The following is an 18113-nucleotide window of genomic DNA, read 5'->3' as shown; positions in this document are numbered from 1 at the left end:
GTTATGACTGCAGGCTAAACCATTTCGTTGCACTGAAAAGTGCAATGACAATAAATTGAATCAAATCAAATCAAATCAAATCATACTATGGGAAATTGTGCAAATTCCATGCAGACAGCACCGGATGTCAGGATCGAAACCTGGCCTCTGGTTCTGCGAGGCAAGGGCGCTACCAGTTGAATGAACAAATTACATTACTTCTGTTTTAAAAGTAAATGTAGCAAAAATTTACCGCATTTTCCATAATTTCAGGATTACTCAGGCTTCAGATCTCAAGATCTATCTTGGAATACACAGAGAGAGTGCCTTGGAAAATTCAAGACAAATCAAAGAAGTTGGTAAAATTGTCTTACATCGCATAAGTGATATTGCTTTGCTAAAGCTGACAAGGTATTTGTTCATTTTCATTTCCTTACAAAACCTACCATAGAATTTAAGAAAACAGATGAGGAAAGAAGAAGTAAAATGACAAGCCAGAGGGGGGGATGTTGGTGAGCAGGGGATATGGACATTGGAAAAGGGGGGGGAGGGGAGGGGGTGATATGAATGAGACATGATATATGGCGTCTCAGGGTTGTGAGATATACGTACGAAGGAAGAGAAAGGAGATGACAACGGGGAACATGGAACATAGAACAGAACAGCACAGGAACAGGCCAGCAATGTCTGTGCCAAGCATGATACTATGGCAAACTCTTATAGTTTAGTTGAGTTTATTATACCGTGTGCGGAGAAAAACTTTTGTTGCGCGCTAACCAAACAAATCACACACCAGTGGAAAGACAATACATGATTACAAACAAGTCATCCACAATGTACAGATACATGATGAAGAGGATAACGTTTAGTGCAAGATAAAGTCCAGTAAAATCTGATTAAAAATAGTCTGCGGGTCTCCACTGAGGTAGGTGGTAGCTCAGGACTGCTCTCTAGATGTTGAATGGGATGGTTCAGTAACAGCTGGGAAGGAACTGTCCCTGAATCCATAGCTTTTCATACTTCAGTACCTCTTGCCTGATGGGAGAGGGGAAAAAAGGGAGTGACTGGGTGAGACTCGTCCTTGATTATGCTGCTGGCCTTGCCGAGGCAACGTGAGGTGTAAATGGAGTCAATGGAATGGAGGTTAGCATGTGTGACGAAGTCTAACGAAGGGTCCTGCCTGTCTGTTCCCGCCACAGATGACACTCGGGCATTTTGTTTTCTCTATCACAGTGGTGCATATAATAGAGCCGCTGCCTCTCACCACCAGAGTTGATCCATTGGAATTTATCTCTGGAACTGTTACGCTATGATGCTGAAACAATATGTCCTGCACTCCATTATTTTTCTCTACTCTAACTGTTGTACTTCTACAAAAAAAGACACAACGTGCTGGAGTAACTCAGCAAGTCAGGCAGCATCTCTGGAGAACATGGAGAGGTGACATTTCAGGTTGGGACCCTTCTTTGGACTGACTCCCGACCTGAAACATCACATGTCCATGTTCTCCAGAGATGCTACCTGACCCACTGAGTTACTCCAGCACTTTGTGTCTTTTTTTGTAAACCACCATTCACAGTTCCTTGTTTCTACATTCTTTTGTGCTTGTGTTTGGCTTGATCACACTCATGTATAGTATTGTATGATCTGTAGGATAGCCCGCAAACAAAATCTGTTCACTGTAACACATGACTGTTATAAATTAATAATTCTAAATGCATCTTTTGGTTTCAGGCCAGCAAGGTTGAACGACAAAGTATCATTAGTCTGCCTGCCTGACAAGGGCTTTATTTTACCGAGTGGAGTGGAATGTTATGTCACTGGCTGGGGAGAAACTCAAGGTATAATCTGTACAAATGTGCCTCAAAGTCCTTCCTAAGGCTTTGCAGGCTGGTGTTTTTCCTCTTTATTTTGCCTCTTTATTATTTATTGTATTACAGTATGGTTAGTTCAAAGTCGTTGATTCATAGAGTCATACAAGCCCTTTGGCCCAACTCATTCTTGCCGACCATTCTAAGTAGCAATGTTAAAAAAAATCAAGTCTGTAATTTATCCCATCAGATAAAGCATAAAAAGAAGTTTAATTTGTCACCTAATTCACTTTCATATCTTCAGTATTAAAAAAGTTATGGCCAATTTCATACTCGGAAATTAGCATCTTGTTCCCTATTGCTTTTCCATTGACTTAACACAAAAGCTGTGATCGAGGACAGTCAAATGGCCATAACTTTCTTAAAAATTAAGAGAACTAAAAGAAATTTTCAGTTATTATAGATTGAAGCATTCTGAAACAAATATGAAACAATCTTACTTAGATGACTTGAAATTAAAGCATATAATTAGTTAACCTAATTGTAGCTAATTACAAAATTCAATTACTAGATCTAAACATCTATCAATTTCTTAAGAATAGATTAACATTTTTAAATAGCCTAAGAGTCCAAATAACATTCACACAAGAATTCACAATATAACATAATTTTTAAATCTCATTGTCATGGATTTATAGGCCAAATGGAAGGAATTTAATGTTTAATACCTGTAAATCAATGGCCATTTAAATCATCTTGCGAGTGGGTTTTTCTGGAACGCGACCATTTGGAACGTTGCGGTTTGCAGTGATTTAGACCCCCATATCGGCATGAAAAACACTGCCGGTTGGTATGGGGACTAAACCACCGTTTCGCAACTTAAAATGTGAACTAAAGGCATCTTAAGGACCACTTTTATACATAAAAATAAACAGCTTTCTTTTACCTGTCACCTACATGAAATCCGTCCCCGTTGTCGGCTTTAGAAACTGATTTTCAAATCACCCCAGCGATTAACTTGTCGGGCGATTTTAAAAAAAAAATACACAGAACGGCCGTCGGAACGATTCTTCAGCAAATGCTTGCACTCCAACCAAATATAATCCAGGACAAGGTAGGAAAGAAAACGTGTTTTAACCCCCCCCCCCCCTCCCCCCTCAAAGGCGCCAAAATCGCGCACACGGCCAGTGGCAGAATTGCAACGCCGCTGAAGGTAAGTATTGTAACATACCTATTCTAAGCTAGTTCTATTTGCCTGCGTTTGGGCCGTATCCCTTTAAACTTTTCCTCTCCATGCATCTGTCCAAGTATATTTTAAATGTCCCTAAACCACCCTCTGAGTGAAAGAGTTACCCCTCGGGTTCCTATTCAATCTTTCGTTTCTCACTTTAAACCTATGTCCTCTGGTTTTTGATTCCCCTACTCGCCTGTAACTAGTGGTGTGCCTCAGGATTCAGTGTTGGGCCTATTACTGTTTGTCATCTATATCAATGATTTGGATGAGAACGTACATGGCAAGATTAGCAAGTTTGCTGATGATACAAAAATGGGTGGTATTGCAGATTGTGAAAATGGATGTCAAAATTGCAATAGGATCCTGGTCAGTTGGCCAGGTGGGCTGAGGAATGATTATTGAATTTAATGCAGAGAAATGTGAAGTATTGCATTTTGGAAAGTTTGACATGGGCAGACTACACAGTGAATGGTAGGACTCTGGGTAGTGTTGTAGAGCAGAAGGATCGAGGAGTGCAGGTCATAGAGTTATAGGGTGATAACAGGCCCTTTGGTCCAACGCCCCAATCAGCCAACATGTCCCAGCTATACTAGTCCCACCTGCCTGCACTTGGTCCATATCCCTCCAAACTTGTCCTATCCGTGTACTTGTCTAACTGTTTCTTAAATGTTGGGATAGTCCCAGCCTCAACTACCTCCTCTGGCAGCTTGTCCAATATACCCACAACCTTTTGTTCCATACACCCACCACCCACCACCCTTGAGGCACACCACTAGTCACAGGCCTCCAGTCCAAGAAGCAACCTTCCACCATCACCCTCTGCCTCCTTCCATGAAGCCAATTTGCTATCCATTCAGCTACCTATCCTTTGATCCCATGCGATCTAACCTTCCAGAGCAGCCTACCATGCGGTAACTTGTTGAATGCCTTACTGAAATCCATGTATACAACATCTACAGCTCTGCCCTCATCGACCTTTTTGGTCACCTCTTCAAAAAACTCAGATCTGTGAGACACGACCTCCCACATACAAAACCATGCTGACTATCTCTAATCAGCTGTTGCTCATCCAAATGCCTGTATAACCTATCCCTGAGAATACTCTCTAGTAACTTTCCAACTACAGATGTTAGGCTCACTGACCTATAATTCCGGTACATAGGCCGGTAAATAAGGTACATAGTTCCTTGAAGGTGGAGTCACAGGTAGATTGTGTGGTCAAAAATGTTTTTGGCCCATTGGCCTTCATCAGTCAGAGAACTGAGTATAGAAGTTGGGAAGTCACGTTGCAGTTATATAAGACGTTGGTGATGCCGCATTTGGAGCATTGTGTTCAGTTCAGGGCATCATGTCACAGAAAAGATGTTGTCAAGTTGGAAAGGGTGCAGAGAAGATTTACAAGGATGTTGCCAGGGCTTGAGGATTTGAGCAATAGGGAGAGGTTGAGCAGGCTGGGACTCTATTCCTTGGTGCACGGGAGGATGAGGTATGATCTTATAGAGATGTACAAAACATGAGAGGAATAGATTGGGTAGACGCACAGCATTTTTTGCCCAGAGTAGGGAAATTGGGAACCAGACGACATAGGTTAAAGGAGTAGGGGAAAGGATTTAATAGGAATCCGAGGGGTAACTTTTTTACACAAGGGGTGGCAGGTGTATGGAACGAGCTGCCAGAGGAGGTGGTTGAGGCAGGGACTATAGCAACTTTGAAGAAACAATTAGACAGGCAAATGGATAGGATAGGTTTAGAGGGATATGGACCATGTGCAGGCAGGTGGGACTAGTGTAGATGGGATATATGTTGGTCGGTGTGGGAAAGTTGGGCCGAAGGGCCTGTTTCCATGCTGTTTGTCTCTATGCCTCTCATGAAATAAGAATATAATTCCCGGGGAATATGACAATAACACACACTTGTCTTTTTTCCCTCATGAAGGCCTGGTTTCATAGAACATAGAACAGTACAGCATGGGACAAGGCCCCCTGGCCCACAATGACCATGTCGAACGTGATGTCAAATGAAACTAGTCTCCTCTGCCTGCATGTAATCCATATACCTCCATTCCCTGCATATCCACTTGCCTGTCTAAAAGTCTTTTAAACGTTACTATTATATCTGCCTCCACCACCACCTCAGGCAGCATATTCCAGGCACCCACCACTCTCATGTAAAAAAACTTGCCCCGCACTTCTCCTTTAAACTTTGTCCCTCTCACTTTAAAGCTATGCTCTTTAATCTTTGACATTTCCAATCTGGGAGAAAGGTTCTGACTGTCTACCATATCTATGCCTCTCATCATTTTATATACTTTTATTTGGTCTCTCCTCAACCTCTAACCTTCCAGAGAGAACAATCCAAGTTTGTCCAACCTCTCCTTGTAGCTAATAACTCTTAACCTTGGTAATATTATTCTGCGCCCTCTCCAAAGAAATTTGTTGTTGAAATTTTAGGCGTAATTTATGTATAATTTGGATTTTGTGTGTCTGTCTTAGTCTATGTTCCTGTGATGTTGCTGCAGGATTTTACCCCACCATACTTGTGTATCTGACAATAAACCCGACTATGCCACGTCACGCCAAGCCATACCATAACACACCATACTTTGCCACATCATACCACACCATTTCACACCATACCGCACCATGCCATACCACACATACCATACCACACCATGCCATATCATACGTGAGGCTGCTAGGGAAGATGAGAGCCCATGGTATCAAAGGGCAGATACCATGCTAGCATGGATAGCAGGTTGGCTGGATGGCAGAAGGTAAAAAGTGGCAATAAAGGGGGCTTTTTTCTGGTTGGCTGCAGTGACTAGCAGAGTTCCGCAGGGGTCGGTGCTGGGGCCACTACTCTTCGCATTGTACATTAATGACTTGGATGAGGGAATTGAAGGCTTTGTGGCCAAGTTTGCAAATGATACGAAAATAGGTGGAGGAGCAAGTAGTGTAGAGAAAGCATGGACTCTGCAAAAGAACTTGGATATGTTGGGAGAGTAGGCAGAGAAGAGGCAGATGGAATATAGTGTAGCGAAGTGTGGAGTCATGCATTTTGGTAGTAGGAATAAAGACGTAGATTATTTTCTAAATGGGTAGAGCATCCAGAAAGGGGAGGTGCAAAGGGACTTGGAAGTGCTGATGCAGGATTCCCAAAAGGTTAATTTGCAAGTCAAATCGGTAGAAAGGAAGGCAAATGCAATGCTAGCATTTATATCAATAGAGCTAGAATACAAAAACAGGGATGTAATGCTGAGGCTCTATAAAGTGCTGGTCAGGCCGCATATGGAGTATTGTGAGTAATTTTGGACACCATATCTGAAGAAGGATGTGCTGGCTCTGGAGAGGGTCTAGAGGAGGTTTACAAGAATGATCACAGGAATTAGTTGGTAGACAAAAATGCTGGAGGAACTCAGCGGGTGAGACAGCATCTATGGAGAGAAGGAATAGGCGACGTTTCGGGTCGATACCCTTCTTAGTTGGTTAACATATGATGAGCGTTTGACTGCACTAGGCCCGTACCCACTGGAGTTTAGAAGGGTGAGGGGGGATCTCATTGAAACTTACCAATTAGTGAAAGGCTTCTATAGAGTGGATGTGGAGAGGATGTTTCCACTAGTGGGAGAGTCTTGGACCAGAAGTCTAGCCTCTGAATTAAAGAAAGTTCCTTTAGGAAGGAGATGAGGAGGAATTTCTTTAGTCAGAGGATGGTGAATCTGTGGAGGCTGTCAATGGATATCTTTAAGGCAGAGATAGATAGATTCTTGATTAGTCTGGGTGTCAACGGTTATGCGGAGAAGGCAGGAGAAAGTGGTTAGGAGGGAGAGTTAGATCAGCCATGATTGAATGGCGGGGAAGACTTGATGGGCCGAGTGGCCTAATTCTGCTCCTATCTCTCATGAACTTATGATACCACACCATATTATTCCACACCATACCACACCACACATACCATACAATACAATACCGCACCATACCATACAATCCCACATATACCAAATTTACCATGCTATACCATAGGTCATATCAATAAAGGCTACCCTACTCTGGGAAAGATGTGCACAAGGACATGCCAGGAGGAATTATGCAATCAATTTGGAGTTCCAGTATTCTGGGAGAACTAATAGGAAGATCTGGGACAGCAGTCCCCACTGGCCCTAGCACCCTCCTGTTGACATGGGCAAATGACCCACTCATCTCCACTGGTCTTTGCACTATCCCATTGGCATGGACACCTGACCCCCCCCCCCCCCATCTCCACTGGCCCAGACCTGCTTCTACTGGCGTTGTGTCCACCTGTGCCCACTGGCCTTGTTCCCCACCGGCACAGGACCAAATACAATCAGGGGGGAGTTCACGGGCATTTGAGGTTTCACGTTTACAGTGGAATAGGAGGACATATGCGCAGGAGCCAGACTGAATGGCCTCCTCGGTCGTCGTGAAGAAGTAACCAAGACGTCAGGGCCACCTCAGTGAGGTCTGGCCATTTTATGTCCAATTTACATTCACAACCCTGCTAGTGATAAGTTCTGGCCATTGAACGTATGGATGCCAGCTGTAGACACCGTGTTGTTCATTTATTCTGACTGCACAGGAACCATTGGTGACGGAGTTTTAAAAGAAGCAGGATTCCCTGTGTTCGAAAATAAAGTCTGCAATCGGGCCGAATACTTGAACGGAAAGGTGAAGAGCTCCGAGCTTTGTGCTGGGAACATAGACGGCGGTTCAGACAGTTGCCAGGTAGGTGAATTATCCTGTGGTGTAGGACAGCTTCCAGCAATGTCACATTCACATTCCAATTTGACGTGTAAGTTAGTTTGTAAGTGATTCAACTAATAATGTTCCATGTGTAGGAAAGAACTGCAGATGTTGGTTTAAATCGAAGGTAGACACAAAATGCTGGAGTAACTCAGCAGGACAGACAGCATCTCTAGAAAGAAGGAATGGGTGAGGTTTCGGGTCGAGGCCTGTCTTCAGACTGATCCATGTTTAATAATATTAATGTTCCATGTATTGATTGAAATGTGAAGTACACATTTAGAATCAACAAGGGAGGAGTTCAAATCTGGAAGAGGTTCCCTCATCCCTTCCCTTCCAAACCATCCCGTCCCAACATAATTTCCCCAACACTGCAGGAGATGCAATACCTGTCCTTACACCTCCTCCCTCAACTCCATCCTGGAACTCCGACAGTCCTTTCAGGTGAGGCAGAGGTTGACGCACCTCCTTCAACCGCATCCACTGTATCCAGTGTTCCCGATGTGGGCTCCTATTTGTCGGCGAGACCAAGCATAAACTGGACGATTGTTTCACTGAACACCTTTGCTCAGTCCGCCCTGGCCTACGCGATCTCCTCGTTGCCAGACATTTTAACTCCCCTTTCCATTCCAATACTGACCTTTCTGTCCTGGGCCTTCTCCACTATCAGAGTGCGGCCACATGCAAATTGGAGGAACAGCACCTCATATTTTACTCGGGTAGCTTACAATCCAGCGGTATGAATATTGATTTCTCTAATTTCAAGTAACCCCTGCCTTTCCACCTCTCCATCCCTCTCCTACCCTCGTCGTCTTGTTAGTTTCACTGTACGTACAGTATCTCTTTGTTATGACTTGCTCCACAGCCAACAATGGACGATTGTGGGCTCAGTGCCGGCTCTGATTTGACATGTACCTTTTCATACCTCTAATTTCCCACTCCCCTGAATCTCAGTCTGAAGAATGGTCTCGAACTGAAACGTCACCTATTCCTTTTCTCCAGAGATGCTGCATGAGCCACTGAGTTACTCTAGCATTTTGTGTCTATCTTCAATGTAAACTAGCATCTGCAGTTCCTTCCTACACACTAGCAGAGGTTTTGTTTGAATGGTAACTCTCAACCTGCAATAACCTCCCAGGAATAATGGGAGAAAATGACCTCACAAATCCATTGAGTTTATCCCATTATTGAGAACCGAAACATCACCTCTCCATATTCTCCAGAGATGCTGCCTGACCAGCTGAGCTACTCCAGTGCTTTGTGTCATTTTTCATAGTACAGGCGCTTCAGGCGCTTCAACCTACAATGTCCATGACCAGTTAAACTAATCTCCTCTGCCTGTACAAGATCGATATACCTCCATTTCCTGTATATCCACGTGCCTATCCAAAAGCTTCTTACACATTGTATCTGCCTCCTGGTGAAGCATTCAGGGCACCCACCACTCCATGTGTAAACAAAATGTGCCCTGCACATCTGCTTTAAGCTTTGCCCCACTCATCTTAAAGCCATGCCCTCAATAAGGTAATCTCCTTTCTCCAAAGGAAAAGTCCCAACGTATCCAATCCCTCTCTGTAACTCAAGCCCACAAGCCCCGGTAACATCCTGGTAAATCTCTTCTGCAGCCTTTCCAACTTACTTACACCCTGCCTGTAACTAGGAGACCCGAACTACACAGGGTACACCATATGGTCTCACCACACACCTGTGCAGCTGCATTATGAAGTCCCAAATTTTGTGTGTGATATCCTTCCTAATGAGGAAGGATGTGAGGCATTGAAAAGGTTGCAAAGGAGGTATACCAGAATGGTGGCCTGCTTCGGAGAGTATTAGCTACAGGGAGAGGTTGGATAGACTTTGCTTGATTTCTTTAGAACGCCGGAGTTTGAGGGGAGACCTTATAGAAGTATATAAAATTATGAGAGGCATAGATTGGGTAGACAGTCAGAATCTTTTTCGCTGGATGGAAATATCAAATACTAGTAGGTATGTTGCAAAGCCTATCTGAAGCGTCGCTGAAAATCTGTCGCTGCGGGTGTGCGCGATTCTGGCGCCGTTTAGAGGCGGGCGGGTTTAAAACGCGATTTTCTCTAGGCTGTTCAAATCGAAGATGTTCAGCCTAGTTAATTATTAACGAAAAATCGCTGGAAGACCCCGTCGCAAAAGCTATTATTAGTTTTAAAGGCCTCGTATAATAGTTATAGTAGTTTAAAAATCAATCTCTAAACCCACGACCACCGGCAGCTGTCAGGGTCTCATAGAGCAAATAATAGGTATGCTGCATATTTTTACATTAAAAAGGGCTTCTTAAGATCCCTTTATACAAAATGTAATATTGCGAGTAGCTCATTTTGGGCCCACTATATCCCGCAGTATTTTTCTGGGCATTTGAGGGCACAAATCTAGCGCAATGTGAACGTTCTAAACCAGCGCGTTCACAGGATCCCACTAGAAAGCTGATTTAAAATGGACTTTAATTTACAGCAATTGAACACTAAATTCCTTCCATTTGGCCTATAATTTAATGTAAATGAGATTTAAAAATCATGTTTTGTGAATTATTTATGAATATTATTTGGACACTTAGGCTATTTAAAAATGTTAATCATTTATTAAGAAATGGATAGATGTTTAGATCTAGTAATTGAAGTTTGAAATTAGCTACACTTGGGTAACTAACTAATTATATGCTTTAATTTCAGGTCATCCAAGTAAGATTATTTTATATTTGTTTCAGAATGGTTCAATCTACGATAACTGAAAATTTCATTCAGTTCTCTTAATTTTTAAGAAGGTTATGGGCTTTTGACTGCACACGATCACAGCTTTTTTGTTATGTCCATAGAAAATCAATAGGGAACAAGATGCTAATTTCCGAGTATGAAAATGGCCATAACTTTTTAAATACTTGAGATATGAAAGTGAATTAGGTGTCAAATTAAACTTCTTTTTATGCTTTATCTGATGGGATAAATTACAGACTTGATTTTTTAAATCTCAAAATTTTGTAACATTGCTAATACTAGAGGGCGTAATTTTAAGGTGAGAGGGGCAAAGTTTAAAGGAGATGTGTGGGGCAAATATTTTAACACAGTGTGGTGAGTGCCTGGAACATGCTGCCTGGGGTGGTGAAACTTTTAGGAAGGCAGATAAATGTGTAAACCTTCATCTGAAAGGTGTATTAGAGTCTTAAACTCATTCAGCACGGAAACAGACCCTTTGGCCCAACTTGTCCATACTGATCCCATCTAAGTTGGTCCCATTTGCCCATGGCCGTTTGGCCCACATCCCTCTAAATCTTTTCCATACAAAACCTATCCAAGTATCTTTTAAATGATGTTATAGTATCTCCCTCAATTACCTCCTTGACAGCTCATTCTATATGCTCACCAACCTCTGTGTGAAAAAGTTGCCCTTAAGATTCCTATTAAATCTGGCCCCTTTAACCATAAACCTATGTCATCTTGCATTTGATTGCCCTACACTGGGCAAAAGAATCTATGCATTCACCCTATCTATGAGGTTAAGCCATGAGCCCTGTCATCTCATTGCTGGCTTTCGGTGTTTCCTAGGGTGACAGTGGAGGGCCTTTGGTTTGCCCAGATGCCAAAGGCAGTTACATTGTCCAAGGAGTGACCTCGTGGGGCCTCGGTTGCGCGAGGGCGATGAAGCCAGGAGTTTACGTGCGGACATCTTTCTTTATTGACTGGATCGCAGATGTCATACGGGATGGGTAGGTTGGATGCAGCAGAGGAACGATCAACGTCCAATGTGTATGCTCAATCAGGTGTCAAATACTTCCCCTGAAACATTAAATTCTTTTGGTCTCATACGTTTGGCTTTTACTTCACCAGGAGGGGGAGGGGGGGAGAAGAGAGAAAGAGAGAAAGAGAGAAAGAGAGAAAGAGAGAAAGAGAGAAAGAGAGAAAGAGAGAAAGAGAGAAAAGTAGAAAGGATGAAAGAGAGAAGAGAGAAAGAGATAATATAGCGTCTCCTGCATATCTCCACTCCTCTACTCCTCTCTCCTCTCGCTCTGCTCTCTCGCCGCTCTCGACTCACTCTCTCCTCTCTCTCTCCTCTCTCCTCCTCTCGCCTCCTTCTCTCGCGCTCTCTCTTCGCTCTCTTTCTTCTCTTCTTCTTCTTCTCTTTCTCTTTCTGTCGTTTCTTTCTCTTTCTTCTTTCTTTCTCTTCTATTTCTCTTCTTTCTCTTTCTCTTTCTACTTTCTCTTTCTCTTTCTCTTTCTCTTCTCTCTTCTCTTCTCCTCTCTCTCTCTCTCTCGATATACTCGCGCTCTCTTTCTTCATTCGCTATATTTCGCTTTGATCTGGGAAGGTGATGTGATATCATGTTATCAGCAAGTGTTTACTATTCATATTCTTGCATCAGACAAACCTCATACAGAGAGAATCATATATATTAAGTATGAAGAAACATCCTGACCGAAAACATCACCTACCCATTTTCTCCAGAGTTGCAGCCTGACCCGTTGAGTTACTCCATCATTTTGTGTCTGTCTCTCATATAAAGGGACATTGGTATCGGAGGGGCCAGATTAATAGTGACAGCCCCCCTCAGTGCATGAACTGGATGCTCAACGGGATGCTCGATTTAAATGGCAGGAAACCTCCATCCAGGCATCAAACCTGGATCGTGGTTTCTGGAGAAAAAGTGAATACCGACCACTTTGCAAAACTACCACAGCTGCACAATGGCACGTGTGAGTTGTGCTCTTCTTCCTTTCCTCTCCACCCTCCTGGAATGACAAATAAAGGCAAGTACTCGAATGAAACTAGCTTCCAGCCATCTGTTTTCGTGGGGCAACATCCTGGCGAACCTCCTCCACCCTCTCCAACGCCTTTGCATTCTTCCTATAACACGGCGACCAGAACTGCGCACAATACTCTGTATGTGTCCGAACCAATGTGTAATGCAGCTGCTAAACCCTCCCAGCACCATAGCATGTACTCGTCATTTGGCAGCAGTCCTCAGTAACTAGAACAATGCTGGCTGGATTGTGGGTGACCCTATGTGGACTGCTTACTGAGGTCATGGCTGTCACACAGAGTGTGGTGAGTATATGGAATGAGCTGCCAGAGGAGATCATTGCGGCAGATACGATAACACTTGGCCCCTAATGCCCGCTGCTATTGAATCAAAATGGGGACCACACCTGCTCTGTTCTGGAAAAGCCAGCAAACTTCACGTTACTGTCAGCCTTTAAAAATAACTTCAGGGGGATTGCTGGTATGATTTTAACACCAGACACTAATCAAGCTGAATTTCCAGACCCTGTGCTGCTCTGGTTGTTTGCTGAGTAACCCACAAACCCCTCTCTCCTCTTTAACACGATGCACTAACATCTTCACTACACTATTTTTGCATCATACAGTATAGTAGTGTCATAGAGTCATGCAGCTTGGAAACAGGCCCTTTGGTCCAACTTGCCTATGCTGACCAACATGCCCCATCTACACTAGTTCCACCTGCTAGGTTTGGCCCATATCCCTCCAAACCTTCCCAATCTATATACCTGTCCAAATGTTTCTTAAATGTTGCAATATCCTCTGCCTCAACTACCTCCTCTGGTAACTTGTTCCATATACCCACCACCCTTTGTGTGGAAAAAGTTGCCCCTCAGGTTCCTTTTCAGCCTTTCCCTCTTCACCTTAAACCTGTGTCCTCTGGTGCTGTAATAACATCAAAAACAGATACATTTGCATCACACTTTAATGAAGTCTGGCATGTGTAAATAAAAAGATAATCCATTCCCTCTATCTCGTTTACATATCAGCAGTGAATTGCAAACTCCGGCAATGTTGAATGAAAATTTAAGTTCGGAATCATGGGTTGTTTAGCCATTGACAGGCATTGCCCTCTCCCATACTTCTCAAGGCAAGAACCCTTGCTTCATGCTTTTAATTACAGAAGCATAACATTGACAATGCAGGAGAGTCATGGAGCTGTATGGAAACAGGCCCTCAACCCCGTCCCCTCCGCCCCTGAATATGCCAACCAAGTTGGTAATTTGTGCTTGTCCCATTTGGCCCCATATCCCTCTAAACCCTTCCTATCTATGTATCTGTCCAAATGTATTTAAAAGTCATATTTGTATCCATTTAAATAGCTCCCCCTGGCACTTACTGCAGATATGGACGAACCTCTGAATGAAAATGTTACTCCTGATGTCCCTCTTAAATCTCTCTCCTTAAGCCTATGCTCTCTAGTTTGGAATCCTCTAGAGTCATAGCGTCACACAGCATGGAAACAGGCCCTTTAGCCTAACTTGCCCTGGGCAACCAAGATGCCCCATCTACACTAGTCCCACCTGCCTGCAATGGGCCCATATCCTTCTAAACCTCTCCCATTCATGTACCTGTGCAAATAAACATCACACATAATGTGGACTTGAATTGTAGGGAGAGGTTGGATAGGTTGGGACCTTCTCCCTTTGGAGCTTAAACCTACAGTATGTCCTCTGGTTCTCGATTCCCCTACTCTGGGCAAGAGGCTTGGTGCGACTACTCGGTCTATTCTTCTCATGATTTTGTACAGCACTATAAGATTAAAATGTGTACAAAATATGTGCAGGAAGAGTTTAGAGGGTTTGAAGAAGTGGCCTGACCCAAAACAGTCTTCCTGTGGTGCCGCCGACGACTGCCATGGTGTACTGCTCCTTGCTGTTTTGTCTGTGTTTGTTCCTTAATGTCGTCTGTGAAAATCCCACTAAGATCACTTTCATATGAGAGGTACTCATTAACATCAGATATTCGGTAGCTCCAAACATCGTTCTGGATTTCTCACTCGCTGGATTATTTGGACATACTCGTCGGCGAGGCTGTGGCTGTGTTCAAGGTCTTGAGACGGAGGAGGACCCTTGGGAAGCTCTCTGAAGCACTCACCCGACTCTGGCGACGAGTATTACGCACACCACTCCCGAATATATTCCTTGCAAATCTACATTCTCTCAACAACAAAGTGGACAAACTGCAACTCCCGTGCCAAACAAAAAAGGACTTCTCTCGAACCGCTGCCCTGTGCTTCACCAAGACCTGGCGTGTGAGTCAACCCCGGACAATGCGCTACCACTGGCTGGCTTTCAGCTACAAAGAGCAGACCGTGAAGCGGAGGCAGCGGGGAAATCAAGAGGCGGTGGTATATGGTTCTATACTAACCAGGTAACTACGGTTAGTTCTATACTACGGTATCATCGGGAGTTGACCTGGTTGGTGACCGACCGAGAACTCAACAACGACGACAAGGCTTGTCGTTGTTGAACCTAATCCGGTTCCTAGTGGGAATGCAACTGTCCTCACAAAAGCTGACATATGATGTCACAGTATTTGTAGATTCATCGAGGCTTGTGGTTGCTTCCCTGAACACATTCCAATCAGTGCAGTCAAAGCAGGACTGTAGGTTGCCCTGGCTTGACCACTTTTTCATTGTTCTGACCACAGGCTTATCAGATTTTAGTTTCTGACTGTAAGCCGCGTGTGTGTGTGTGTGTGTGTGTGTGTGTGTGTGTGTGTGTGTGTGTGTGTGTGTGTGTGTGTGTGTGTGTGTGTGTGTGTGTGTGTGTGTGTGTGTGTGCGTGCGCGCGCGTGTGTGTGCGCATGCGCGCCAAGAAATTGTGTGTCCCCCCATTTTGATCATGATTACCGCCCCTGAGAGCTACTACACTCTATACTCTCCCAGTTGACATGGCCTGAATCCCTCTGTCAGTGGATCACCAACTTCCTGATAGACATAAAACAGCATGTGAGGCTTGGAAAGCACATCTCAGAACCACTGATTCTCAGCATTGGAGCACCACAAGGCTGCGTCCTCTCCCCCTCCTTTACTCTCTCTACACGAACGACTGCATCTCCACAGACTCCTCTGTCAAGCTTCTCAAGTTTGCGGAGGACACAACCTTGATTGGACTGATCCAGGATGGGGAGTAATCTGCCTACAGACAGGAAGTGACACAGATGGCGTCCTGGTGCCGTCGCAACAATCTGCAACAATGCTCTTAAGATGGTGGAATTGATTGTAGACTTTAGGAGAGCTCCCCCTCCCCTCCCCCACTCACCAACAACAACACCACAGTCACAGCTGTGGAGTCTTTTAAGTTCCTTGGAACCATCATCTCCAATTACCTTAAATGGGAGGCCACCATCGACTACATAGTCAAAAAGGCCCAACAAAGGATGTACTTCCTGCGGCAGTTGAGGAAACACAATCTGCAACAGGCAATGATGGTCCAATTCTATACGGTCATCATAGAGTTTGTCCTCACCTTCTCCATCGTGGTCTGGTTTGGCTCAGCCACCAAGCACGACATCCGGAGGCTGCAGTGCATCGTTCGATCAGTTGAGAAAGTTGTTGGCTGCAAACTTCCCCCCATCAACAAACTGTACACTGCAAGGGCCAAGAAGCGAGCGGGTAAGATCATCTCTGACCCCTTTAACCCTGGTCACAAACTCTTTGAAGCATCTGGAAGGTGACTCCAGACTGTCAAAGCCACCACAGTCAGACATAAAAACTTTTTTCCACAAGCAGTAGCTCTACTCAACAGGCAAAAGTCTGTAGCCTCCTTTTGGTCTGGTATTTTATTTCATTCTTCACATGTTTAAAAGGCAAAGGCAAGGCAGCGCCTTTACCACCTCAGGCAATTGAGGAAATTCAGAGTGTCTCCGAGGATCCTCGAGTGCTTCTACTCAGCGGCTGTGGAAAGCATCTTGTCCGGAAATATTACCATCTGGTTTGGGAATTGCTCTGCCCAGGACAAGAAGGCTCTGCAGAGAGTAGTGCGTTCGGCCGAACGCACTATGGGAACTTCACTCGCCCCCCTGCAGGAACTATACAACAGGAGGTGCAACTCCAGAGCAAATAAAATCATGGGAGACCCCTTCCACCCATGCAACGGACTGTTCCAGCTGCTACGGTCAGGCAAACGCCTCCGTTGACATGCAGTGAGAACGGAGAGGTTGAGAAGGAGTTTCTTCCCAGAGGCCATTCGGACTGTAAACTCCCATCTCACCAGGGACTAACTTTACTGAACGTTTTTCCTTCCAATATTTAATATGTAAAAGAATATGTGTGTGTTTATGATTGTGTTTATAGTTTGTTTGGTTGTTTGTTTGTTTGTCTTTTTGCACAAAGTCCGCGAGCATTGCCACTTTCATTTCACTGCACATCTCGTATGTGTATGACGAATAAACTTGACTTGACTTGACTTGACTTGTTTAAATTATAATGTTTTATTTTTAATTGTCTACTGTATATCGTGTTGTTACTTGTGAGCAAAGCACCAAGGCAAATTCCTTGTATGTATACATACTTGGCTAATAACATTTATTCAATTCAATTCAATTCAACATCACCCATTCAAATTTTTCAGAGATGCTGCCAGACCTGCTGAGTAATGCCCCTGTCCCACTTAGGAAACCTGAACGGAAACCTCTGGAGACTTTGCGCCCCACCCAAGGTTTCCGTGCGGTTCCCGGAGGTTGCAGATAGTGGAAGCAGGTAGGGAGACTGACAAAAACATCCGGGAACTGCACGGAAACCTTGGGTGGGGTGCAAAGCCTCCAGAGGTTTCCTTTAAGGTTTCCTAAGTGGGACAGGGGCATTACTGCAGCACTTTGCATCTTTTAAGGGTTTAGGGTGATATGGGCCAAGGGCAGGCAAATGGGACTATCTGAGAATTCCAACTAGGTTGGCTCGGATAAGGTGGGCCTGTTTCTGTGCTGTACAAGTCTATGATTCTAATACAGAGTGAAATTGTAAAGCTGACATTAGTGCTCAAGGACAATAGTGCAATCCATTCACGCGTTGTCCCTGACACTATGTGTTGGTGTCATCGAGCGAAGAACCACCTTCTGATAGGTTGGCCTCGAAGAGTTTCTCTTCCACCTGGTGGAAGAAGCAGATAGTCATCACAAAAACATCAAACCTCGCAGCGCAAGGGAAGACCAATTGGGAATGAACTTCGCTTTCCAATCCCTTCCTCAGCTCAGAGTTCAGGTGTTGTGGGCAACGTGCAGGGGTTTCTGCCACACAGTGAGTTCCACCCCCTCCCCCCCCCTCCCTCCCTCCTCCATTGGACACAGGCTTAGAAACATTCCTAGTCACCCATCCACTGTGTTAAATGTTTTCACTGCGCACAACGTTCATTCGTTCACTCGCTCGGTACAAAACGCCACAGCGGCAACTCCTTTAGTCCCTTCAGTATTCTGTCAGTGGGGGAGGTGAAACATTGCAGCAGAGAATCCTCCCTGTTCACTTCCACCCAGCACATTGAATACCCCCCTCCCCCCCCCCCAGACCCCACCATGGTGTGAACAGGT

The 18113-nt window shown here is 44.4% G+C and overlaps 1 protein-coding gene across 6 annotated transcripts in view; it reads left to right on the top strand.

Annotated features, from left to right (window-relative positions):
* The window catches only part of plg (plasminogen), a 46026-nt gene extending 34410 nt beyond the window's left edge, over nt 1-11616 (top strand). For 4 of the 6 annotated variants that reach the window (XM_033025711.1, XM_033025708.1, XM_033025712.1 and 1 more), the window contains exons 16-20: nt 253-390; nt 1714-1820; nt 7621-7766; nt 10576-10578; nt 11357-11616. In XM_033025711.1, the coding sequence (XP_032881602.1) occupies nt 253-390; nt 1714-1820; nt 7621-7766; nt 10576-10578; nt 11357-11521 (559 nt within the window). In that variant the 3' untranslated portion in view covers nt 11522-11616. The remainder of the gene's footprint in view (nt 1-252; nt 391-1713; nt 1821-7620; nt 7767-10575; nt 10579-11356) is intronic. The other 2 variants (XM_033025710.1, XM_033025713.1) reach the window with 1 other exon arrangement.
* The last annotated feature ends 6497 nt before the right edge of the window (nt 11617-18113 follow it).

This window comes from Amblyraja radiata, chromosome 8, assembly GCF_010909765.2.
Source record: "Amblyraja radiata isolate CabotCenter1 chromosome 8, sAmbRad1.1.pri, whole genome shotgun sequence".
Taxonomy (NCBI): Eukaryota; Metazoa; Chordata; class Chondrichthyes; order Rajiformes; family Rajidae; genus Amblyraja; species Amblyraja radiata.
This window is presented reverse-complemented; position numbering and strand designations above follow the sequence as displayed.